The sequence below is a fragment of the Harpia harpyja genome, chromosome 14 (assembly GCF_026419915.1).
Source record: "Harpia harpyja isolate bHarHar1 chromosome 14, bHarHar1 primary haplotype, whole genome shotgun sequence".
Lineage (NCBI taxonomy): Eukaryota > Metazoa > Chordata > Aves > Accipitriformes > Accipitridae > Harpia > Harpia harpyja.
The window spans coordinates 32,189,045-32,215,514 of NC_068953.1; the positions used below are offsets into that span (position 1 = coordinate 32,189,045).

At 38.0% G+C, this 26,470-nt stretch overlaps 1 protein-coding gene across 2 annotated transcripts in view; it reads right to left on the reverse strand.

Moving 5' to 3' along the window:
* Positions 1-26,470, reverse strand: part of THSD4 (thrombospondin type 1 domain containing 4) — a 339,077-nt gene that overhangs the window by 21,340 nt on the left and 291,267 nt on the right. For both annotated transcript variants that reach the window (XM_052808192.1, XM_052808193.1), the window contains 6 exons: positions 17,575-17,750; positions 13,705-13,801; positions 12,547-12,789; positions 7,057-7,186; positions 5,113-5,317; positions 2,407-2,580 (listed from right to left, as the gene is read on the reverse strand). In XM_052808192.1, the coding sequence (XP_052664152.1) occupies positions 2,407-2,580; positions 5,113-5,317; positions 7,057-7,186; positions 12,547-12,789; positions 13,705-13,801; positions 17,575-17,750 (1,025 nt within the window). The remainder of the gene's footprint in view (positions 1-2,406; positions 2,581-5,112; positions 5,318-7,056; positions 7,187-12,546; positions 12,790-13,704; positions 13,802-17,574; positions 17,751-26,470) is intronic.

Here is a 26,470-nt window from a genome sequence, read left to right on the forward strand (position 1 = left end):
GTAACCAAGTTTGAACTCAACCATTTCAAAGTTCCAACGTTCTCAAAAGTTACGATAAGTTCTTTTACCTCTTATTTCCAGCCACGGCTGAAATGTCAAAATACAATGGGAAAGACTGTTCCGTGGTATTTCCAGCTGGGACCTGAAGTAGGCATGTAATAAATCTCACAAAGAACGTCTGTTCTTGTGAGATTTCCACCACAGTTTTGCGGACTCAAGAGGTTTTAATAAGCTTTCTTTAAGCATTTGAACTTTTGGCTGCTTATCTGAACCATTTGTGGCTGCCCATCGCTGATCTATGCTTATTGCTGAAGTGTGGCTTGGCTTAAAGTACATTTTAAAGAATTGTTTGGGGAAATTACACATGCAAAGTCCATACACCTGGGAATGCCCATTTCCATTCCATGACAGAATTCTCCTTTCGTCTTTCAATAGAAACACACTCCTCTACAGAGAGAGACTTCTGACCCTAAAAAACAGCCCCTGAAAGGCACAATAAGAAAGCTAATGGCTAAAGCCCTGACTTTGCAAAGCTGTTGACTACTCCTATATTCCACTGACTTCCACTGGAATCATTGCCACTAAACATCTCTGAACATCTGAGTTATAAGGTATGTGTGAACCTTAGAAGATTCTGCACATTCTAGCCCGAATCTATGTTCTTCCCAAAATAAGCTGTTCCTTCCATTCTCTTTGTGAATTTAACTTCAAACCCACTGCTGGCAGAAGTGATGGTGAGTAACGCCAACTACAGTAGCAAGCATTTGGAAGAAATTAATTTGTACACTTACATAAGCTGAGAAGGTAACAAAATCCATTCTTTACTCTCTGACCCTAAAACGTTTGTGGTAAGAAAAAATTCCAACATTTTCCACATTACCTGCTTCACTTTTATGTCTCATTTAATACATATAAATAAGCATAATAACATTGTACAGTCATAACCTTCAGCTACAAAAACTAATTCTGCAGAGGACAAAATATCAATGTAGAATAATGAAGAAAACATTGATGCTAGAGTCTTCACTGGAATGTAGGTGCTTTATATGGTGGAACTGCACTTATAGTAGCTGGGCCAGCTTTTTCAAGAAAGATGTCTTTGAGGGCATCTCATTTTTCTCTATGACTTGTAAAACACCACTTTAATAGCACTGTACAAAGAACAGGTCTACAAGCTAAAAAAAAAAAGAAAAAAAGGCACTGTCATTTCCCCTACAGCAAAAACTTCACCATTTGCACTAATACCTGTACTTTACCTGGTAACTTTCTGTCCATGCTATGCCAGAGCGTACACTGAGTGAATAACAACTGAAAAAAAAGTTCCAATGACAACCACAAAGATTTATTAGTGTATAATTTATTTTCTTCATAAAATCTATTTGAGTTGTCTGGAGGCTGAAAATTTTGCAGGCCTTTAATTGCAGCAAGAGTCTGATCAGCCTTTTTAAAATTATGTGACATACCAGGTACCTGTCCTACTTGTGAAGTTCCTCCTCCTTCTCTGCATCTAAAACGTGGAAAATCTTCTGAGTGTCCAAACTAATGCATAACCTATGAGCCAGACATTCCTAGCTTTCTGAGATACTACCACAAAATGATCTAAATAATGAATCCGTGAAGTTATGAATGTAATCTTACAGCTTCAATGATAAATTATACTATTTGCCTGCAATGCAATCAGGATTTTACAGATTGAAGGTTCAACTTGTCTACAGATGAAATTGGTATGCCAGCATCCACAAGAGGGACCAAAATACCAGGCTTTTCTTAGCCCATGTTTGTAAGCCTTTTAATGAAAGCATATAAGTATCACTACTGAACAACTCTGAGCCCAATCACGAAACAAGGTAAATCACCACTGGTTTAATTGCTTTCATGTGGAGAATCTGACTCATTAGAATAAAAAAACCCATCCATGTTCACAAAGTACAAAAGCCTGAATCAACCTTGCCTGTGTTTATGAAGTTGTTCCCCTCTTTTCACAGCTATAGGATAACATCCTGAACTTAAACCCAGACATCAGGCCTCAAACTTCCATCCCTTAAAAAAACAGTAGGGAAACTTTTAGAGTCTGAATCTTGAGACTCAGGGCTAAGCAAGGCAGAATAATAAATCTCAGCACACTCAGTATTTTGGGTATTTCAGACACAGAGCCAATTCTAAATCCAGATGTTTGGCCATGTACCCGCACGCTTGCCCTTTCTATGCATTCTTGTATCTAACACAAACTCAAGATGCCCTTGGGATCATTATTTTTTGTTTGCTCTTGCCTGTTTAACAGATCAAGGATAAACACGGAAAATAAGATCACTCCTTTTATGGCTGTACAGATGTGTATTTTTAAATTCTGATGCAAATAAGTTGTTTTAGAAGATTTGGCAGCATAAAGATAATGAGAAGCCTTACCCTGTCACTCCACTCTGTAAGGAACCAGCTCTTAGCACAGGGACCCATGTCGCAATTCTCAATATCATTTGGCCGCAGCTTCATGTTACATTCCTCATCATCAACAATGTCTCCAAGGTTGCTGACACATTTCACATCTCGGGTCCTCTGCCCCACTCCACAAGGCACTGAACACTGTAACAAAAGGGAGGTTGCATCAGGACTATGCAAGAACTGCAGAGGTTTATGAGGGAGCTGGGAATGTAGAGCTCAATTATTCCTGCTAAGACATCCACAGAAGCTATAGAACTACTCTAGATTGCTAGGAATAGGGAAAAAACCCACATTAGTAGTTTTAAATCATATTCTCAGTCTGTAGTATTCTACAGTATACTATGCAGATACATTTGGAAAACATGTCTTCTACAGGCCATGCTGCACCTTATCAAAATGAACTGCTGGTATTTGAATAGCAGGTTGACATATTCTGCAGAATTTTGATCTTGACCTATAAGCAAATATGAAGCAAGAGAAATGCAAAGAAACACAACTTCTGAATCCCTCTTAGAAGTAAAGGTTGCCTTCTCCTGCCCTCTTTTCTTCAACCTCAGAGAGTGCTGACGGCTATTGATATCTCTGCCTGATGATGTGAAGCATCCAGATCATGAAGCAAGATGGGAACATAATTTTCTGCTGTGTATGCATGATATGTTTTGATGAGTCCTGTAAACACTCTAAAATTCAAGGGGGAAATCTCTGGGAATCTGAAGATTAAAGAGTGCAGTACCTGCATACAAAGGTACCGAGCAGAGCTTCCAAAGGCAGCCTCATTGTTTTTTCCTTGCTTTTGAATGCTTAATCATGTCTACTATATTTACATGTTAAAGTTATTTATCATGTAATATATACTCCCTACAGCAAGATACCTCACAGACTTTATCTTCAGACTGCAGCCATTTCTTCAACTGTTCATTCTAGAACACTGGCCAAAACCCAGCCTAGATGTGTGAGGCCATTAAATAGCAAAATACTAATAAAAACAACTGCCACATTGCTTATGTCATAAAGGGGGTGATTTGTCCAGAGTCACTCTTGAACTCTAGTCTGCTGCCTCCAAACTTAAAATTACCACAATGCCATATTTTCTAATCAGATTTAGATTAAAGTTTTTGACATTTGTATCTCAGAAAAAATGGTAAGCACATCAAAATCTTAAGATGGGCTTACTTTTAAGATCACAGACCTATGTCCAAAGGGAAAACCTAACTGTACTTCAGTAACCACAAACACAAATAAACGTTCTACTGAAACCAGTTTGCAAACTCAATTGCTCCTTTCTTTATGATGGATCTTCCTCATGCCAAGAACTTTAATTTTACTTCCAAGAGGAAATTAATCACAGAATTTTATTGGAATTATGTTTATATTCAACCAGCTGCAATTTCTAAAGCATTTGTTTAGCTTGATTCACCATATGCAGTACATGCCTAGAGGCTCTGTACACTGAAATACTTCTCAAAATGCAACAACACACAAAACAAGCTCCCCTTTTTCATCATCAACACAATAAAACAATCAAAACTTTACCTTTAATATAAATGTTACTGTCCTTTAACTCCAGATGGATTTTAATTCATCATGAATAATGAATTAACCAACCAATGTATCTTTACATTTGTCTGTCTAGGTATTTCTAATTCTTCTATCAGGAATATATCAACATATCACAGATACTTCATGACTAGGAAGGTAACAAAGCCACCATCAGCCTCAGAAATGCAGCCACTGAGGGAGTTAACTCACACAGACTTTACCGTGGGGGAAGACCCACTATAAAGCCACACAAAATCTGCTGCATGACTCTTTAGCCTACTGTGACTGTGTGGATGGAAAGTTGTCCTGCTACTGCCAGTGCAGCTAGCCCATGCACAACACACTGTGTGCTGCAACATGCATTCCAGCACAGGCTGGGGGACTTAGGAGCAAGGAAGCACTTCAGCAGAAAGGAAAAAGGTTTAAGTTGAGGGTTTAAGCTGGAATTTTTCACTGTCTATTCACCCACATAATTCAGCAACTCTAAAATTTTTTTGCTTGTTTCAGGGCTAACTGAAAGAGATTCGTTTACCACTACGCCTAATACACCAGGATATTTTCTCTTTCACACAGTGGCCGTGAAAGTATCTAGGATGGTTGTCAGGCTTTTGTAAGCAACACAGAAATTAAGGCTCAAAACTCTGCCATCCACATTCATCTGAAAGTCTTGGCATAGCCTCAAACCAACTACAGTAACAGCAACTACTGCCTCTATCCTTAATACATAAATAAGGTTAAATAATTCCTGGAACTAAACTCTACATGCTATGAGAAAGAGCAGTAGGTTTGCCACCGCAGGCAAATCTATCAGGACTGTCCCAACTCTACTTCATATAGTATTCAAAAAAAAATCCAGTGCTCGGAAAGCTTGTGTACTTCTGTACACACACATCTGTGTGTTTCGTACTATACAATCACTCTTCTTCAGCTTCTTTCTGGTTACTAACAGTAAACTTTAATGGTCATAATCAAGCAGGGTTTTCTTGAACTAAGATTCATATATTTCCAAGGCTTTTCACATTATACTTCCCTGTTTTAAACAAAAACAAATTTCACGTTTGATTAGTGATACCTGGAAGAAAACTCTTACTCTTTTCTGAGGTTTTATGCCCCACATTAATCAATCGTACTTACTGAAGTCCACTCTGTCCTAATCTGCCATTCACTGCAGATCTTCAGCTGGCAAGTGCTGGTTGTCTCTGGTTTCTCCAGGTGATGACAGCGGTATTGCTGAACTGTCAAGGTACGATTGGCATACATTTGCCGGCATAAGATCTGTCGATGCTGCATACCAAGGCCACATGTTTTGCTGCACTCAGACCACTCCCCTATATCCCAGCTAAAGAAAAAAAAAAAGATGATGTATTTTTTCAGTAAAGATTTCTCGAATACTAATCTTAACAGAAGTCAGATGACATGATTTGTATGCTGGTACAGAATCTTATAAAATAACAGTTATGCCTCTGCATGCACAACTTGATCCTTTATGAAGACAATGTTATATACATGTAACCAATCTACCTGTAGTGGTTGATAATAATAAGCATACATACAGATTGCACAATTCAAGGTTTCAAGACACATTACAAACATTAATTAAGCCACTAATAGCTAGGATTTTTTTTTAAAGAATCTATCTATAATATATATTATTGCTCTAATGACACTTCCCAAAAATTTAAGATGTGTTGCATAAAATTTTTCTTCAGTAAAGGCTCTAAAAAAGGACAATACAAAAAAAAAAAAAAATCACATAATGCATCCAGGCATTCATTCATCAGTAAAACTGAAATAGCCAATGATAAGCAATGAATAAATACATTTAATTTTTGAGATGAAAAAAATCCTTAGATGTATTCTTCTCATTCCAAGATTTTACTGTATTTATTTAATCACTTTTGTATAAACATGTCATTTTCCCCTTTCAGTTTTCATTTCAAGCATGAAGACATACACAACTAAGGGAAGTATCCGAATTGTTCACACATTTTATTTCAGAACTCTTGTGGAGAGCAACCAAAATCTCTGTATTCTTTGTAATAAATATTTACACAGCTTTGTTTATATTCTTGATATTACCCTGTGTAAACAAATGAAGCTAATTAATATGAGTTGTTAGAAAGAAAAAGGTGAGAAAAATGCTTGGTAAGAGAAGACATCTCCAAGCAAACGGCTTCAAAAGTTCCTGAGTATCTCATGTACACCAGGAAATTGCTTGTCAGGCATCTCTAACACTGTAACAGCACTTACACCATTAGAAACTTCATGGGATAAGGAGTGGCCACTTGCTGCTAGAAGAGAACTAAAGAATGTAACCACAAGAAGGATGGAAAATACAGCTGCTGACTTGAAATAAAGTTGCTATAATAGCAACTGGGTTTAACCCTTTTCTCTTCTTGGTATACACCCTGGATGAATTGATCCCCCCTTTTTTTTTGACTATTTAAAAGAAGTTGCTTAGGCAATTTTAAGTCACAGTGTCCTGATGGCAACTGTCTTTTCAGAAGGAAATCACACCTGAGCTGGCTGTGTTAGTGTGCTGGAAACAAGGACTACCACTTCAGAATCCAGTCTTCAAGTTGAAGAACTACTGAATTCCAGGAAAGAGAGGTGATGTTTATGAGAGAGTTGTGAGCACTGTCAGCCTCATCTTTAAATACGACACCATGGAATGAACAGGAGGGTACTATCGCACACCTATCCAATGTGGAGTGATATAACCTACAGAGCCTCTTCTTTAGACAGGTATACGCAGAAGCCTGTCACTTGAAAAAAATGTACCCATAGAGAGACCACATATAGTGTGTATGCCTGAACAATCACACAAATTTTGAGAAATTACTACACTCTCTTGTTGCCAACCTCTCTTTTGTCTTCTCTGAATGCTACTGCTCCCTGTAAAGGGGAAGAAGGCCACCAACAACTAAGGAAAAAATATCCACTACACTTTAGGACGCAAGTACATAGTACTTAGAAGTCCAAACTAATTTCCTACTTATTTCCTAGAATAGCCTCTTTCACATGCAAAACCTCAGTGACATTGGCTTATTTTACTTGACTTAAATTGTAATATCTTACAAAGCTGGACATGGGAAGAGGTTGCAGGCCTCCTCTTCTGGAATGGGTTTGGTGCTGCTGTCACAGTAACTCTCAGACACCTCCTCGTGAGTGATTCTGTTGACGCAGTGGAAAACTGGATACTGTGACCCTGAAATGAAGAAGAAAATTAGGTGATGCATTGCAAAACACTCTGCAGTCATAACACTAGCATCCAACACTGATGCAGAAAGGAAAAGCATAACTTAACAACAGGAAATATAGACTAAGATTTTATCCAAAATCTCCAAATATAAGTGAGAGCTGAATGCTATACTGTTTGCATTGTAGTATAAAGGGACGTCCTTAGTATACAGAAAGTACAGCATGGCATTGTAGGAAAGGCTGACAATACATGCTCCTTGGTTTGCATGAGATCTTTATAGTGCAGAGAGTACAAACACTAAGTATTCAGACAATGTAAAAAAATGCAGCCTAGCAGCCACAACACAGGCTTGACAGGAGGAAAAATTTAGCACTCATTCTGTTGTGCTCCTGGAAATAGACTGAGCCTCCTTACTTTAGAGTTACGTGGTGAGTAAACACATGAGAATATTATCCACTTTACTTGGTTTTTTGAAAAGATTCATAACATAAAGCTTACAGGTTAAACATTACTGTAGACTACAGACTCACTAAAAATTACTACTCTCCATATTTAATGCTCTGTCTTTAAATAATTTTCATGCTAGAGCAGAAAGACAGAACTCTACTTCTATTACTATTGCAAATTGACTACCAAAATGATGACAAAGAGCAAGGTGCTAACATGCCTACTTGTATTTGTTAAGTGAAAAGTTGGAGTACATTAACAAGTTTCCTGACCCAGGTGATCAAGGAGTCAACCAGGAAAGGTGCTCTGCTACACCTGATACATAAAAACAAGGAAGAAGTAGTCAGGGATGTGAAAATCAGCGGCAGCTTTGGCTGCAGTGACCATGAGTTCAGGATTCTGAGAGGAGGAAGCAGGGCAAAAAGCAGGACCACAACCCTGAATTTCAGAAGAGCAGACCCAAACCTCTTCAGAGATCTGCTTGGAAGAATCCCATGAGATAAAGCCCTACAGAGAAGAGGGGTCCAGGAGAGTTGGTTGATATTCAAAGACCACTTCCTCCAAGCTCAAGAAAGGTCTGCCTCAACAAGTAGGAAATGAAGCAAAGGTGGCAGGATGCCTGCATGGATAAGCAAGGAGCTCCTAACAAAACTTAGACATAAAAAAGAAGTACAAGAGGTGTAAGCAGGGGCAGGTGATCCCAGAGGAGTACAGAGATGCTGTCTGATTGTACAACTCACAACTGCCAGTTCAATCACTTGAAGCTAGACCCACTGACTTAAAAATTGGGTGATTTTAGTTGGTTTAGGCTATCCTACAACAACTAACTCCAAATGACTAATTATTTATTGGTATTGAAGCCTTATTAGTGCAGATACTCAGAATTATGCAGAGAAAAAAAAACCACGAACAGGAAAAGTAACTCTGAACTGAAAGAGAAACATTTTGCTTAGGTTGAACCTAACTTTCTTCCACAGAATGAAATAAGCACAAGTGGAATGCTATTTCAACCAGACAAGCAGATACACAGTTTACATTTCTTCCCACAAACTTTTCCTGGAATGCTTTCCTTCTCAGATTTCTTGTTTGTCATTTTGCCTTTGAAATGCATGGATGATGTGTGATCATTCTGAATAAGGCTGAATTTTTAAAGTAAAACTACACTGACTGACCCTGATATTAACAATATACTTCATAATGTGGGGAAATATAGTGTACAACCTAAAGACAGAGTCATAAATGCCTAATCCTCAGTGTTTGCAATCAGAAACAGAACGAGATAAAGAACAAAATTCAGGTGGTTTAAGCAAGCACTTTTTCAACAGAACTCATATTGCTCACACTCGCACTGCTCTTGTCTGAAACACCTATGTTTATCTCAGAAAGCTACCACTGTCTCAGGAATGCACCCTATATAATGGTGTCTCTAGACCATGCATCAGAAAGATTGCAGAAAAGTGGTTTTTTAACATGTTACTGGCAAGACAGGAAGAAGCAGGGCACAAGTTAACAGTACAGTAGCTTCATCTTTCCGCAAAACTGACTTCTCTTTTCCTTAGATCAAAATGTATGTCTGCACATTTACAAAAACCAAACTGCCATGCCTCTGAGTCAAAGGCAAAAAGAAGTCCCATCTTGCCTAGAAGACCTAGGCAATTTGCACAGAAAACTCGGCTGCATCTTTGTTGGTATTTGTGTCTAAAAACAGAGTAGAAAAGGGCTAGGTTATAACAGTTAAAGCTTACGTACCTCAGGTGTGGTTTACTAAATCCTGCACTGTCAGTGACACTGATTCGTAAGATTATCAACACTACAAGTCTTAGGACACTGGATTGAAGATCAGTTTTCTCCAGCTTTCCATTTCTAATTATCCACTTGAACTTGCAGTCTTTGTCTAAGATCTGTGGTTAATTAGCTCCATGGTTTTTACCTCCTGGAGCTCAAAACCTCTATAGATTTAATGGTAACTGCTAAATAATTTTTAAAATTGTATTATCATATTTTGTGATTAACAATTCAAACATCTCATCCTGGGTTTACTGAAGTCAATTTCCTTTGTCATGCAGCCAGCAGGTAACTTATACTTGTGACCAAGAAATAGAAAGAAAGGAGATCAGTACATTCAGCTATGTATTAAAAAAAATATTGCACCAGAGATCTGTAGTAATTCTAAATTATAACTTTATAACTTTAAATAAAATAAGGGTGGCCGTAGTTGATGGTAACTGTTGGCTGGCACACTTCAATTTCAGGATAGAAAATTTAAAATTACAATTCCCACTGAAGTTATATTTGTTCAAGAATTTAATTCTATCAAAAGCAAGGCTTTGTATCTCACCAGCTAACTTACATTAATACTTCAGAAAAAGCTAGTATATTTTCTGAAACCTAAGGAAAAAATCAGCAGTTTGCACTCTTTAATCTCCTTTCTAATTCTTCTTTAAAAAAGTAACAAACATGCTGCCATGGCTGATGATAAATTATCCCAAATAATTTCCAAGGTGTAGATAACAGTTTTAAGGACAGGTTGTGCTCAAAGAAGATGAAGTGAGGTACTCCTCCTGTAAGATCTTTCCGACAAAATCTGGACGAAGTTCCTGTGGCTCCAGGACTAGAGGAAATTGCAGTGCACCAGCCCTCTTCTCTCTGAACAACAGAGAGGGATAACTCACTAATTCACTTCACTTCCCTGACAGGATGAGGTAGCAGTTTCCACACTGTCCAAATTCTAGCAGATCTATTTGCTCAGTCATCTTAAATGGAAATCTGGGACAAGAGTTGGTGGCAGTTCTCATGGGAAGCATTTTCACTTCTTAAAAAAATGATAATAGATTTTTTCCAAGCCAAAGTTTTACTGGAAAGTGCTTTGCAATCTCACAGCTTTTCATCAAAACTGTTAATTTATCCTTCCTTTTTCTTTAGGTAGCACAAAAATAATACTTCTTCCTTTCTTCTTCCAACTTAAAATTTTCTAAAGTTATTTAGTTTTGACAGGTTCATTTTGGAAAAAAAAAAAGAAAACTAAAGACCACGTATCATCTACATTACTGCATGAAGAAATAAAGTAGCAGAAAAAAGGAAAACATGGAAAAAAGAAAAAAGAAGGAAGTGTCCTATATTGAATCATACAAAATGAAAATAAAGCCTTAAATAGCACAAGATTTTTTTCTGATTTTTTCACTCCATTTTTTTATAAATTAGTTTGACTTGAAATGCCTTATGGGCATCAGAGATTCACATAGGCTTCTCACACCAAGATCACAAGGAATGTTCATACAGTCTCAACAGTGTCAGGATCCTACTCTCAAGGTCCAATTTCTTTTGAATTTAACTTAATCAGAACACACACACATTCTCCAAATTATGGGAAAAGAGATACTAATTTTTGACAGTTCTCTTGTTGAATTTCATGGACTAAATTTAAGCTGTATAGGAAGCTGAAAGATATCCTTCGAATTCTGTTTTCCTACAATTTTGCTATCATCATTTTGACTCAGATTTCATTAATACCACTGCCAATGGCTACTAGATCACTGAAGAAATGGCAAGAACTATGTTCAAATGTCCGTAAGGTCCACAGGAAATACAACTGACTTCTACAATGTAAAGGAAGAACACATTTACCCTGATGTGTTCCTGCAACTGCATCATAAATTACCTTATTTGGATACTAAAATTCACCGCATATATGATAATTCAGACACTCAGCAGGAGATACTCACTGATTGCTGCTAAACAATAATCAGGTGCAATTAAGGATTCTGCCCATATGACTTCTATTAATGGCACATAGTGTATTTAAATGCCAACCAAAATAATTCTGGTTTACAATCCCTCCTTTTCTCCACAAAAAGTCTTCTGACTTTTATAGGCTGTATTTTAGCTCTAACACTTTGCAGTAATTTCTCCAAGGAAAAAAGTTTTCTCAATACACTGGGAAGCAATTTTGACTGGTATCAATATTGCTGGATTTTTTTCGCTCTATCTGTAGCTGTAACATAGACACTCATCTGGCCTTGGACCAAATTTGCAAAGCTTCCTCTCAAACTAATTAGGAAGCAAATGTTCTCAGTGTATATGAACTGGTGACGATCAGCTGAGTTCCCTCACTGGTACGTCTTTATCTCAAAGCTCTGCAATTTTTTAGGTATGGTGATGGGTGGCTATGTATAGTACAAAAGATTTCACTTTTACTATCACAAAAAACTTATTCTCCAAATAATTGCTTGTGCTATGCATTATTGAATTTGTGGTCACTGTGTATGTCTTATGGCAAAGATTAATCTGGCAAGCTCAAAGTAGTGTATCCATCACATCCAAAAAGCCCACTAATTACCAGTCCTTTTCCATCCCTCTTCCTTCACATTTCTCCCCTATGAAAACCTCAGTTTTCTGAAGTCACATTATTGCTGTTCCAGCAACATCCAATGAGGCAAAGATATGGCTGATGGAATCCCTGTGAAACCTTGCCGTAAACATCAGAAAACTATTGACAAAGACACAAAAAGCACTGAGGGTGCATCTGACAAAGCTGGAAAGGCCAAATGGAAGGATAACGGATGCCAAAGAATGTTGAGGAAAGCAGCTGTGTATCAAGGGTGTGAGAGAGAGCAGCTTGCCATAAAACCCTGAAATATTTCCTTCAGAGGCAAATGCCATATATTCCCTTTTAATTTACATACTTTGTATTTATTATTTTTAATTTTATTGTTTCTACTGATTTAAATACAAGCACACATAGTAGTACTGACATGTCTTTTCCTTGTAAGATAACAGAAAACACCAGGTCCAGCAATGCTTTGTGCATACAAGAGCTGCTGAATAGTCACACTGCTTCTTCTCTCAATGCTTCTCCTCCCCCACGCTGGAATCCTCCCATGTGTCATCTATTTTCTGTGCATGGTGTGTGAAGCACTTACCTTTCCCACATGTAGTAGTGCACTCAGTTTTTCCAATCTGTTTCCAGTTGTGTTCTCGGTTTTGTCTTGGTGGTTGCACAGCAGGCACCTGGTTTTCTGGCTGATGAGAAGGAAATCTTCCTGGCTGAATAACTGGAAAAGTTCCAGCTGACTGTCCAGTGAGAGTGTCTGTCTCCCTATGCAAATCCTCGTCCTCTTGATTTGTACTTTCTGGCATTCCTAACTGACCATTCAAGGGCTCCCCTGATGATGGACAACAACAAAAAAGTAAAATAATGAGCCTCACTTGCAAATATCAGTCTATGTTTTCATTCACTAATAATCACAACTGGAGCATCATTGAACTTGAAAGCAGCTTTAATCTGCTATGCAGAGACCTCCTAATAGTGTCCTGCGAAGATTGTGTTGTTTTAAACTAAGACAACCAAGTCTCAGCCAGCAAATACATGAAAAATTGAAGAATCTCCAAACGCATTGTAGCATTAATGCACCCAGTGTCAAAATTTCCCAAAGCTTTTTTGTGTACCATGCTCTGTATTCTGTGCCTCCCCATGTCACAGCACAGCTGCTCCTCATTACAGACTGCAAACACACTTAGAAATTTGTCAAGGGAAGTCATGAACATTAAAAATAGGTCCAAACTCACTTGCAAATTTTCTACTGTCCTTCAGAACTTCATACCAGTACACACAGACATATCCACAGCTCAGTCAGGAGCATGAGCTGTCCATATTCTAGCTTGGGGAGGCAACAGCTTTGTGTTTGATCCTCTCCAGTTGGGAGGGAAAAGAGAAACTGCAAAGGATTGTTTTAAATTATCTCAAACTCTGAAGAGAAAACTCATGTTCTATTTAATTTCTGAGACATGGTTACAACACTCCAGCTCATGCAAGGCCATGGTTAACATTTTAACAACAAAATTGTTACTGGAAGTAGAAATATGTGAACAGATTCCCTGCTACGGTATAAATAATCCCTGCCAGTATTAATTCACTGAAGTTACCAAATCTATGGCAGACTTTTCCAACATGTAGGGTGAAATTCGGGGCCTCTCCCACATCAGTGGCAGCATTTACACTGAATTTAATAGTATTAATTTCTCCATTAGCTTATTGGGTAACAAAATGTGTTTAATAATAAGAAATAGTGGCATTTTACCTGGCCTCCTGTGAGCAAGCAACTGAGGACTAATGACATTGTCTCCTGGAATGATATACTCATAATGTATACCCGGGTTAGGCTGCTGATGTATCATCTAAAAAGAAAAACAGCCATATATTCACTTCTTCCACTTGTTATATTACTAATGCTTAAATATGTACTTGAACTCATCAACTACGTAATATTATTTATCATTGGTCAGGATAGAAACAATCGTTAATGACTGTCTCAAAAAAATGCAAAAAAGGTATTTATTTCTGGAAAAAATAAGAAAATACAGGTTACTATGTGTGCAAACAGAGTTAGCTTGTGATGGCAGAGAAACTATTTCTCTAAATCTTCTCTGAAAAATGTAAAACTGACATGCTCGGGGCCAAGGTGCAGCTGTGGGCTGCACCAGCCACAGCCTCGCCTCTCGCCAGCATGGGCAGCAGAGGCTCACACCAGGCCTCAGCAGCAGAAAAGATGGTCCTAAGGTCACCAATGCATTCTCAGAGAGAAGGAGCTTGACACATGCCTGAGGAAAGATAAGCAAGGAAGATATAAAGCAGAGAAAAATAAATACCACAGACCCCAATCTACAAATCTAACCAACTGCCTTTTTTAAGGTTTATCAGTTGTACTTGAACAGAGCACAGGCAGACAGCACATACGTGTTATTCTGCATGTACCATCTCACAAATCGAACTGTTCCTTTCATCACTGTGCAGCTACCTCTGCACCACTCAATGGAGACTCAACAATCAACTAGCTAAAATTACTAACATTATGCCACTCTTACCATAAGCATTGCTCAATAGAGATCAAGTTAAAAGATTACAAAGGCCCATATTCGTTACAGCATCTGAAGAGCACCCATGCAACCCTCCTGCATCCTTCCATGTTAATTTTCAATTGAATGAAGATGTAATGTAAGTGCAGACAGACTCCCACTGCTTTACAGCTAGCCACAACAACTCTATCAAAGTGTTCTTTATGAAACACAGGTGGGAACCATAAGCTTTTCTCCTTGTAAATGTGAAAATGAAGCCAAGTGGTTTCAGAACACTGCTGCACAAGCCCATGTGAGCCGACACGAGCACGCCTCTGAAAGTCTGTGCCACTTCTTGTATGCTTGTTTAAGCAGTTAGGCATAATAAGACCTGAGCAAGATATGACTTTATGAAAGCGTTTTAAAGCTGCTAGCAGCACACTCCATACCCAACTGGCTTGTATTACATTGCTGCTGCTGAAAGCCTGAGCATACTCACGCTAGAAATGCAGGGATGCCATCAGCTGCTAATTTCACTAGTTTAGCTTTGATTACTTAGTACTGCTTCTACTAACACTGCTGCTTTAAAAGTCCTGAACTCTTCATGGGGATTGGTCTGGTAGAAGCCTCAGATTACACTTTAACTTAAAGTACCTTTTTTTTAAAAAACAAAACAAACCCAAACAAACACCAGAGCTTGCACTAGCTCTTTGGTTCTGACAAACCATGGGCCAGAAAGAACAAAGTCATACTATGCCAATGGCTTTATGACCCAGCAGAGCACACTTACGCTTCGAGGTTTCACCAAATTTGTCACACCAATTAACACCAACTAGGGATTCAGACCTCTGTTTTTCCTTGTGTCAAAATCACTTTTTCCTTGCCAAACATAATAGCTGTTCCTCTAAACTCTGTCCCTCAGAGATCATTCACTTTTCTGAACCATCTAATAATGCATTGCCTGTAATATTTTTTTGTAAGGGTTGGTCCTTCCCATGTCGCTTTGTTATCCAAAAAATACACCTTTTTTGTTTTTGGTCCTGAGAGAACTGAGCACTGTGAAGCTGACTTCAGCAGAAGAGTACGCCCCACCTTCCAGAACCAGGACCCTGTTCTTAAGATGTTTCCAGGAACAGCTTTCCAATGGTTCCTGTTTTTCCCATCACATTTCTCAAAACAACTGACAGGCACATTTTATAAAGAGCTTAACTGATGAAGTCCCTATGAATATATTGTCACAGCTTTCTTGCAGGAAAACACCTGGCATTATACAATAGTTTTGCTTTGACTTAGTGCACCTAAGTCTTTGTAGCAACGTATACTTCACACTTGGACAAAACTTGCATCTCTTTTTATCTTGCTAGTTATAACCTGCTGTAACTTAGAAAGCTTTTTCTCTACATTTTTAGAGTGGAAGAAAGACAGCATGACCTCAGAAAAAAGGAACAGAAAGCCATTTGGAGTTCCCATCTGCAAATCTCTTCATTTTTCTACACACAGCATAAAGATCATAAGTATGGATGAAAAGAGAATTACATGATTCAGGAACTGCAAGACAAAGTCTGAAAAAAGACATCTGTATCTGCACAGCTACAAATTTCAAACCGGTAAGAGAGGCTGTGTCATACCGATGATTGATTTTCTTACATCTAGCACTATCCACTTTTATCTTCTCACACTATATTGAAAAAGACATGAAACTATCAGGTTATAATGAATTGTAGTATTCCTCATATCTACAAGAAATATCTCAGATAAGAGTCCAGTCAAATTAGATGTGGCAATCCACAGTAGCAGCCACAGAGCAAAACTGATAAAGCTATGCTCATCATGCCAGCTTTCTTATATGCATTGCAAAAGCAAAAAAAGAGACTAAGCCTCAACTAAAACATTAAAATATGATAAATTTAAGCTTAAGATTTTTTTATGGTATTACTTTGGAAATATCTGTTTAATCCATTTTCTGATCCTTTTCTCTCCGGCTCATTAGGTATTAGGCATTAATCAGCTGACAATAAAAACTTAAGACCAAACCTCAGCTCAGAGCATCCTGTAACTACACAATGACACATGTATTTTAAAAACATGGGACTCTGCACTGCAGAATCTACAAGCCCAACCATTTAATCTTCTGGGCTTTTGCCAGTCTTACATTACAGTCAATCAGAAATTATCCAAAAATAAGTAATGTTTGCATAATTATTACATTGCTTTATTAAGATACCATATAGCAGATGGGGAATAACTTTGCCAATATCTAACATTTCCCAGCTGAGTAATCAGAGTAGTTACTACTCATTTTTCAATGAAACAACCCAGCACACTCACTTTTCCACTCCATATTGCACTTAAGGGCAAAAAAGCCATAGCTGGATGAAACAACCATATCACCAGTTAACCTAGTTTTTCCAATGAATGAATATTACCTTGTGAACGTGTATAATCTCAGAACACACCATTTATCTTTGAAAAAGTTGTAATCAATCCCAGTTACATTTTTTATTTCAATAATCCATAAAAACCTGTCCCATCTGAAGTAACCAGCTTTTTCAATACAATTCCCCCCTTAGCCACAATTTGCCTTCTCTCATCCTTTCTCAAATGGCTATTATCTATGGTCTCCCAGCACAGCTTTGTATTAAAATTGCCCTGCTTCAAATCCTACATTCTACAGTTTTTTGGACTTACGTTTCTCTTCAAGAAAATTGAGACCATATCACTCTGTGAGAGTGTGTGATTTAGGTATTTGCTTCAGTTCACTGTAAAATTAAACTATGCTAAATTTTCTTGAGTAGGAAAGTATCCAGAGAAAATTCAGTTCGCAAAACCCCCCCGGATATTTGTATGCTTTATCTCTATTTTACTGAACAAGTAAAATTTGTTTTGCTGGATCAGTAAAGCCTGAGAGAAAAAGGCTTCATTGTTATTTAGATTTCCTATGACTTGGAGCAAGATGGGAGCAACAGCAAGCAATAGTAAAATATAAAATATACGGTTTCAAAATTAAAGGAACAAAACAGTAATAAAGTATTGGTATTGAATGCAATATGTGTTGCATGTTAACAATGAACTGAACAGGTTTTTTCCATCAGGAAGATTAAATACAAGAAACTTACATAGACATCAAGGACTTCATTTGTTGGACCATCAGCTAAAAATGACTCTCCTGCAGTACTGGAGATTTCATTTGGGCGTTTATAAGTGAACATTGTCCCACCACCTTCATATCTCCCAGGTCGATCAATTGCCCAGTTTCCATTGATGATGGACCGTCCTGATCGACTCCGCAATGCTGTAGAGGATGGGGACAGAAACACAAGGACTTTGATCAGAGGAAATCACCTTCACATACTGGTGCCCAATCAAATACCCAAAGGTGCATTACACTGTTAGGTGTTCTCTGATGCCAGGGGACAAAGCTGTGTGGCTGTTGAAAAGAACAGAGTTATATTAGTAGTAGCACAAAAAAAAAGCCAAGCTTAGAAAACTTTGTCCAAACGCTTGGTATGTTTATGCTGCAAGAAAAGAAAGAAAAATCCAAGGTAGCTTGGAAACCTTTTTCAACAGTTTCTCATAGGTTGTCATGTGACTCTCAGCAAGCCAGCAGCATACACTGAACATACATGGATGCCAAGGAAGTGGCTTTCCTCCACTTTCTTCTCACTGAATTGACTATTTTGTGATTAGACAGAACAAAACACAGAGGCATATACAGAAAATCAGCACGTTATACAATGCAGAAGCACCAAACAGTTTAGGGACACATGAATATCCTGGGTTGCCAAACATTCCAGTTATTCTTCATGAAGCCATTTGGCTACTCCCTCCATTTCCTTTTCAGAACACAGGTTTTTTGCCAGAACATCTGCATAGCCCTGATCTGCAGCACTGTTTGGAATGACAAGCTCTCTGAAAATGCCAGTAGGATCTCTTGCATAAGGAGAAGTGACTTTGCAAATCAGATACTAGCCAGGGAAGGATAAAATACGGATTCAATATCCAGTTGTGCAGTGCATTCCCTTTGTCACCATGGGCAAGTCACTGATTTCTAGGTGCTTCTGTTCCTTCCTGTTCCTACTTCCTTATCTGTCTATGTGACTATAATTGTAAGTCCTTAAGGTCAGAAGCTCCCCACATACATGTGCCTAATTTTATGCAATATTACAGTTATATATTTTAAAATATAGTAGTATCTTGAGGCTGAAACCACATCAGACATTGTTTAAGTACACAGGAAAGACATGACCCTTTCCCTAAAGGCTCTACTCAAAGATTTTCAATGTTATTACAAAAGAATTTGCTTTTAAACACAGATTTTAAAACAGACAACAAAATCTACTAATAACCTTGGCTGTATATTTCTCGGCAATTTACTTCTTAATGCAAATTCAAGGCACAAACTTTGAAATTATAAAAATTTAGGGTCAAGGAGCCAGTTATTCCAGAGACTGTTTCTTCTTTGTCCTGTCACAACTGCGATACTCAAGTTAAAATACTCTCAGCATTATACATAACTATGCTGCTGGGAAAAATTTAAAAAGCCTACATGCATGGCCTAAATGACGGGAAATTAAATTTATGCTGTTAATTCCAAAGTAATACACATTAGAGAAGAAATTTAAATTGTTCTTACATATTCCAGACATTTGAATTAACTTTATTAATCAATAGAAGCAGTCTTTCTGCTTTTGCTGCAGGCCTCTCAGTGAAGAACATCAGTGTGACCATGTGGTGAGAAACGGTCACAAAATGTCAATGTAAAGGCGTGTTATGTTAAAATAAAAAAAGACAGCAATAGAGAACCACACTGCAAATATTGTTGTTCTTTTATATAAATTAGTGATTTTAAGTGCACTACTATTGCCACATTTCAGAAACCATGTCAATTACTATGTTACTCTTCTTTGAGTACCCTTGTTGAAAGAAAACCTTCTGTATTGAGAAAATTCCATAGTTACAGATAAAGATGCAGACAAATACAGAAATATGGATTAAAAATGAATTATTCCAATTCAAAACAAGAAAAAATAAGGGAAAGTAATGAAAAACAGGTTTGTAAATTCAAAAAGAATACTTTTCACATGATGTGTGTCTATAGGCACAGATTCAATCCAACAAGAAACTGTTGAGGGGAACACTTTAATAAGACACAAGAAGGGATTGAACTCATAGATTTTTTTTAAATGAATAAAAGTAAATACCTGCAAAGGAACATCCTGATATTTAAGGTTTGAACTTCATAATATCCTATGTATGTTAGGCTGAGACCTATAACTTGAGCAGATTATTTTCTATTTGCCAAGTGTATATTCTTACAGTATCTTATGAAACACCTTACTGTTGGTCAGCACAAAATACAGGGAACTGGACAGATCACTACCTTGATCCACAGAACAAGTTCTGTAATCCTACTAGAAGACTGAGCTGATATGCAGGCTTAAAGAGAATCCAGCACAGAAGAACTCAGAACAGAACATACTGGGTGAAGGGACAGTGACACTGTCAGTGTACTTGCCTTGTTAAGTTGCAAGATTCAAAGTCTTTTTCCCCTATGGAAGTGGTTGCTGATAACTAACTCTTTTTAATTTACTTAATATTGATGAAATTGTTTATAGAAGATTACTTGTGTTTTTTCAAAAATTTTGTAAATAGTGCTTAGATACCATCATGTACTTATGTCTCTTGTAAGTCCTTACCATTGTTATTCGTTAATGAAAAAGCAATGGTTCATTAGACAAAGTGGGTGACTTTATCAGTCTTCAAGCCTCAACCAACTAGAATTTTCAGTTATGTTTGTGATTTCAAGTCAGCTTGCATTAGTTTGCCTTATAATACATGCAGAAACAGAGGTATGCAATACTAATACATTATCTAACTACTAACAACAGATTTGAACTGCAGTTGTATGGGCTTTATTAGTCATCCCTGCACTAAACCGATACAGTCACTCCTCTAGAGAGGCTAAGGACTCGGCAACCTACTTTTTCAAAGTGATATGAGAACATGTGTGCAATCTGCAAATTTAAAATATAAATTAGTTTAGTCTTTATTAGTAGTATCCCAGTTTGTGCAAGAAAAATTTTTAATAAGATCGCATCTGTTTTTCATTAAGAGGAAAATAAGGTAGTAACTGAACAGAATGGGTATAGAAGTAGATATATTAATTTAAAAGACTTCATATTATTACATTCCATCCTTTCTACACTGTAAAGAATTTTTTTTTTTTAATCATTCTGGACAAAATGTAAGATGGAGGAAGGTTAAGGATTAAAGCAGTTGGCTACCACCAGTTCTGGACCTATGAGAAAGAAGCTTTACTTCCAAGGAAATACATAGGACTGCTCCTGTCCCTGTAAAGAGCCTCGATGGGTGAGGTTTCAAACTTTGACTTCTCCCTATGTAAAATACTCAGTGGATCTGAGTGGCTGGACAGAGCTGCACCCACATAAGCTCAGAAGGCATGAGTCATGGTGGACAGCTTCCCACCTTTCTGGACTTCTGAAGGAAAGCAAAGTTAGCCTGTATCGCTCCCAACAGAGCACTAAAAGAGCTGGCATAATCAAGAACCTGGTACATTTGGCTTGCAGCTGAAGTAAAAAATTTAAGTAACATTAATGGCTCTAGATCAGACCCTGTAAAAATGCATTCACGCATTTTGAAATTTTATTTTATTTAATGCTACATGATTATTTTCCCAGGAGCTATTATACATCCACTTGCCTCCCAGGTCTAATTTTCTGACACATCAAGAAAACAGTCTCTATACCATAAACATTAGCTGAAAAATATTTTATACAATATCAGCCATGAAAGTGGCATTATCATTACTCACACAGTGCTGGGAGGAAAAATTACAGCTCACATACTATTGGATATAGGTTAAATATGAAATCCATTCACACTGTTTACATGCTATTTACACTTGCTACATTTTAATTCAAACAACTGTGGAGTAAATGCTTCTGCAAAATTTATTGGAGACTGGTTTTACGTTGTTTTTTAATATGGAACACTTCCTTAACTTTATGATCTGAGTATTTTTTCTTATACTGCTGCTAAACAAATAAAATAAATGAATTCTCAAGAGCTCAGGAAAAAAAAAGAGAGCTGGCTAAGATTAAATTGTTGTTAGTACTGAAGCGGTAAAAAGATGGCTGTCTAAGAAACTGAAAGTCCATTAAACTTTCATTTCAAATCCATCATATGACAGGTCAGAAAGAAGCCTCCCCATAAAAGGGGAAAATGTGCCTCTTTTATGTTTTGATCACTCTGCAGCTACCACCTCAACTCTGCCCCCTGAAGAATTTTTATGGTGCTAATATTTTTAGCCAAAGCATGAAAGTTTATGAAAAGCTTTACCGTTAATTCCTCATGAGGAATTCCTCATATAGTCTGTAGCTGATTTCATCTATCTTTCATCCTGGGATCAGCTTCTTAACTAAAACCGTGTTGTTTACAGTGGCCTTCAGTAATGTTTTGCACTAGAGATACGTAATATTTCAGGATACAAACTCTGATCAAGACTTCTGATTGGTCTACAATTTGATGGCAAAATCTCAATAGGCCATACATTAAGACTTGTATTTCAAGTATCTGAAGACTATTAATTTTCTACAGTTCAGCTTACAGCTCTCCTTTTAAAGATATTTTGCAGCTCCTGTCTTCCTGTTCAACAATTCTACACAGCCTCCCCTACAACTTGGGGAAAAAAAAGTGAAAGATAATTTACACTGAAGGTAGTTGATGCAGTGGTGCAACAGAGAGAAGTTCTGTAAACAATGAACTCACATCTACTTTCAAGGTCAGTATTTCCAGTTAGAAGTTGATGTTTGATGGTTTATAAGAGTAACTTTTGTAATCTTAATTTAAACTACATCACTACAATCAGAATATTAAAAAATCCATCTCTCCACTACATTAAAGATAATTCCATTACTATAGTTCCCTTTCATTGTGTTTTTCAATCTTGTCAACTTTCTTGATTCTAGCTCACAACATGCTTCAGCTCCTGAATGTTAGCGACCACTTCATACTCTCAGATGAATTAAAAAAAAAAACAAAAACAAAACTACAAAAAAGTTTGCAACACTCAAAACTAGAAAAATATACAAAGATGTGAACTTAGTATATGTCAAAGCTAGGCTACAAGTAAAAAGACTCCATTATTATTATTATTATTATTATTGTGAAAAACATCATCCAGCCTGTATCAAAACTTTCTATAAAACTTTTAAGAATCTTACACAGGAATTGAGAATCTTACACAGGAAAAAATGCACTGCTCTTTACCATCTACTAACCCAGCTGTTCTGGCATAAATCAGTCACTCCTCTTTCTCCTCTCCCTTCAGCTATAGCTAATTTAACAGCTAAGGTGAGTTTTGGTGTTCCAGTTTTTAAAAGTTTCACGCAACTTTTTCAAATTGGCGATTTCCTTATTAGAACTATAGCATCTCATTTACAGTATTACAACCAAAAAAACCCACCCCACCTTAAAAAAATCAGTGTGGATACAATTCAAGTAAATGCATTTGCTCTTCTGCTCAGAACTCTCCTACCTTAGATTAAGTGCCTAGTGTCGCTCAAGCAGATGGAGAGGAACTTGGAAAAAGTTGGTACCATTGCATATCTCCTAAAGACAGTTATCAAAAATGTGCTCTCATTCCCATGACAGCAGCTAATATGCGTATTATTAGACATAAAGTAACTGCCTGATTAATTTTCTGCTCCTCTGTAATCTCCCTGTTTCCAGGATTACTGTCTGATCTTTAATGACTCAGGGTCCCACTTGCTTAAAACTGACCAGGAAGTTTTTCCAGCACTTCTCAACTCTGAAAACAAAGTAAATAGCTGCAATTTGGCCATCTTAAGATGATTCACCTTCAATATAAAAAATATTAACCTGAACAATAAAATAATTCACTCACTCATGAACTGTATGTGTGAAAATAACTGCCTTGATGAAAGGAAAATGTCATCAGTCAGTCACAGTGGAGTAATGGTGAGTCAGTAAAAGAGTATTACATGTACAGACCCACTGCAGAGGTTAGAGGAATAACTCTATATGAAAACTCCTAACATACTTCCAGTTATCAAGTTAAGTTTGAACAAAATTAGTTTTCCAGATATTTTTAAGTACCTAAATTAGTAACAAGACTCATTAAATCTACAGCAGAAGAAGATTTCAGGACTTCTAGAACTTCTCATTTCACAGTAAGTTCACATTATGCAAGGAAAGCCTCTTCTCGTGGCATTCTCCTAAGTCTACTTCTGGGAAAAGCCCCAAACATTTGCTTGTGAAAATTAAAGTTCGCATAAACTCAATGTAAAAAATACATTCAACTTGAGTTACAGAGCAAAGGTTCATATCACATCTTCATTTATCTCATTATAACATAATACAACAAAAAGGACAAAAAGAAAGTGAGCAATTAAATAGGAATATATGGCAGCTGTCTCTGTAAGATATGTAATTTACAGTGTATTCATGTTAATTTGTCAGGTATTGTCAACCTGTGCCAACAATTACACATGTGGAATTGTTACATATCAGGCAGCATCATTTAAAGATACTCCAAAATACAAAGAGAAAAAGAGTGTCTCTGGTTTTTTTTTATTCAGATTACTTAAATATTTCTGAATATTGACAGAAAAAAATGCCAGAAAAAGATTCAAGTACTTGCAATAAAGGTAATAATTAATTGAAAGTAAAATCAATAGCTTAGCATTAAATACTAAAATAAACATTTCTACACATGCAACCCCCCCCCCCCCAATCCTGAATTTTATAAATATCTGAGTGGTTAGCATGAATGAATGACTTAAAATCTAATAAATGGGTTTTGAACATCTGCTGTGAAGGTGCCAGGCAGTTTTCAAGGGAAACAATTCTGGGGAGCAGAGTATTTACAGGGAAAATTACTGTGAAATTTTGGAATAAACCATTAGTTTGGATTTGAATTTGGTGGATGGGTAAGGAAAGCAACAATTTCATAGAACTATATGAAGGACAGCTATCTGAGCAACTTCTACAACAATTAGCGCACTGTGCAAAGTAAAATAAGAGTTTACAATTTATTTACCCTCATGTTCCTCAAATGTAGGTTTTCACAGGTCATTTATGTAAATGTTCAGTTTTAGTCAATGCAAGGTTAAACACACCTTATATTATATAAAGTATGTCTGGTCTGGCATCGACAATTTATAAAATAGATGCTAAATGCTTTGTATGATCCCGAAAGAATATACATGCACTATTCCCAGCACGAAGTCCCACCCGTGCTTCAGAAAACTGGAAACATCCTAATCCATATAAGCATTCTGATATATTTTGTAACCTTACTGCTGAATGACTCCTATGTTTCTAACTATTTCATATCTGAAGAGTGTGAAGGGTTAACCCTGGCTAGACGCCAGGTGCCCACCAGAGCCGTTCTATCACTCCCCCTCCTTCTCAGCTGGACAGGGGAGAGAAAATATAACAAAGAGCTTGTGGGTCGAGATAAGGATAGGAGAGATCACTCACCAATTACCGTCACGGGCAAAACAGACTCAGTTTGGGGAAAATTAACTCGATTTATTACAAATCAACCAGAGTAGGGTAATGAGAAATAAAACCAAATCTCAGAACACCTTCCCTCCACCCCTCCCTTCTTCCCGGGCACAACTTCACTCCCGGATTCTCTACTAACCCCCCAGCAGCACAGGGGGACGGGGATGGGGTTTACGGTCAGTTCATCACACGTTATTTTCTGCCGCTTCATCCTCCTCAGGGGCAGGACTCATCACACTCTTCCCCTGCTCCAGCGTGGGGTCCCACCCATGGGAGACAGTCCTCCACGAACTTCTCCAATGTGGGTCCTTCCCACGGGCTGCAGTTCTTCACGAACTGCTCCAGCATGGGTCCTTTCCACGGTGTGCAGTCCTTCAGGCACAGACTGCTCCAGCATGGGCCCCCCACGGGGTCACAAGTCCTGCCAGAAAACCTGCTCCGTGGGCTCCTCTCTCCACAGATCCGCAGGTCCTGCCAGGAGCCTGCTCCAGCGCGGGGTTCCCACGGGGTCACAGCCTCCTTCGGGAACCCACCTGCTCCGGCGTGGGGTCCTCCACGGGCTGCAGGTGGATATCTGCTCCACCGTGGACCTCCATGGACTGCAGGGGGACAGCCTGCCTCACCATGGTCTTCACCACGGGCTGCAGGGGAATCTCTGCTCCAGTGCCTGGAGCATCTCCTCCCCCTCCTTCTTCACTGACCTTGGTGTCCGCAGGGTTGTTTCTCTTACATGTTCTCACTCCTCTCTCCGGCTGCCGAATACCGTCTGTCCCAACTTTTCTTCCTTCTTAAAAATGTTATCACAGAGGTGTTACCACTACCACTAATTGGCTCGGCCTTGGCCGGCGGCGGGTCCATCTTAGAGCCAGCTGGTATGGGCTCTCTCGAACACAGGGGAAGCTTCCAGCAGCTTCTTACAGAAGCCACCCCTGTAACCCCCCCCGCTACCAAAACCTTGCCACACAAAGCCAATACAAAGAGAAATATTTTATGTGTGGGCCTAGTACATCACTATCCACAGTACATTTTCACCCGAAGTTGCAGAGGCACAGTACCAATAATAAAATGAAACCTCTCAAACCTGGCAACAGCACCAATATTCAGAATAATACAGTACATTTATTTTCTGTCCTAATGCCTTTTTGTCTGGGAGAACAGTGTCCTAAGTCCTACTTAATTGCTTTACAAACCACATAAAGGCTTTCGACAGACATAATCAAAGTTATTTCCCATATATTAAAATTATTAAGTGTCCTTCATTTGGTCCTGACCCAAAGAGAGAGAAGCAGAGAGTAGTTCCTCTCTTCTGGGAAGAGGACTGCATGCTTATAACTGTGGTCAGTGGGAAACAAAGTGAAGGCTTGTGCTGTTGAAGTTAATTGCAAATGTCTCACTGGTAATTTAATCCAGGGAACCTGGACAAGCTGCAGATGCACTCAAGATGCAAGTCAAAGATTGATA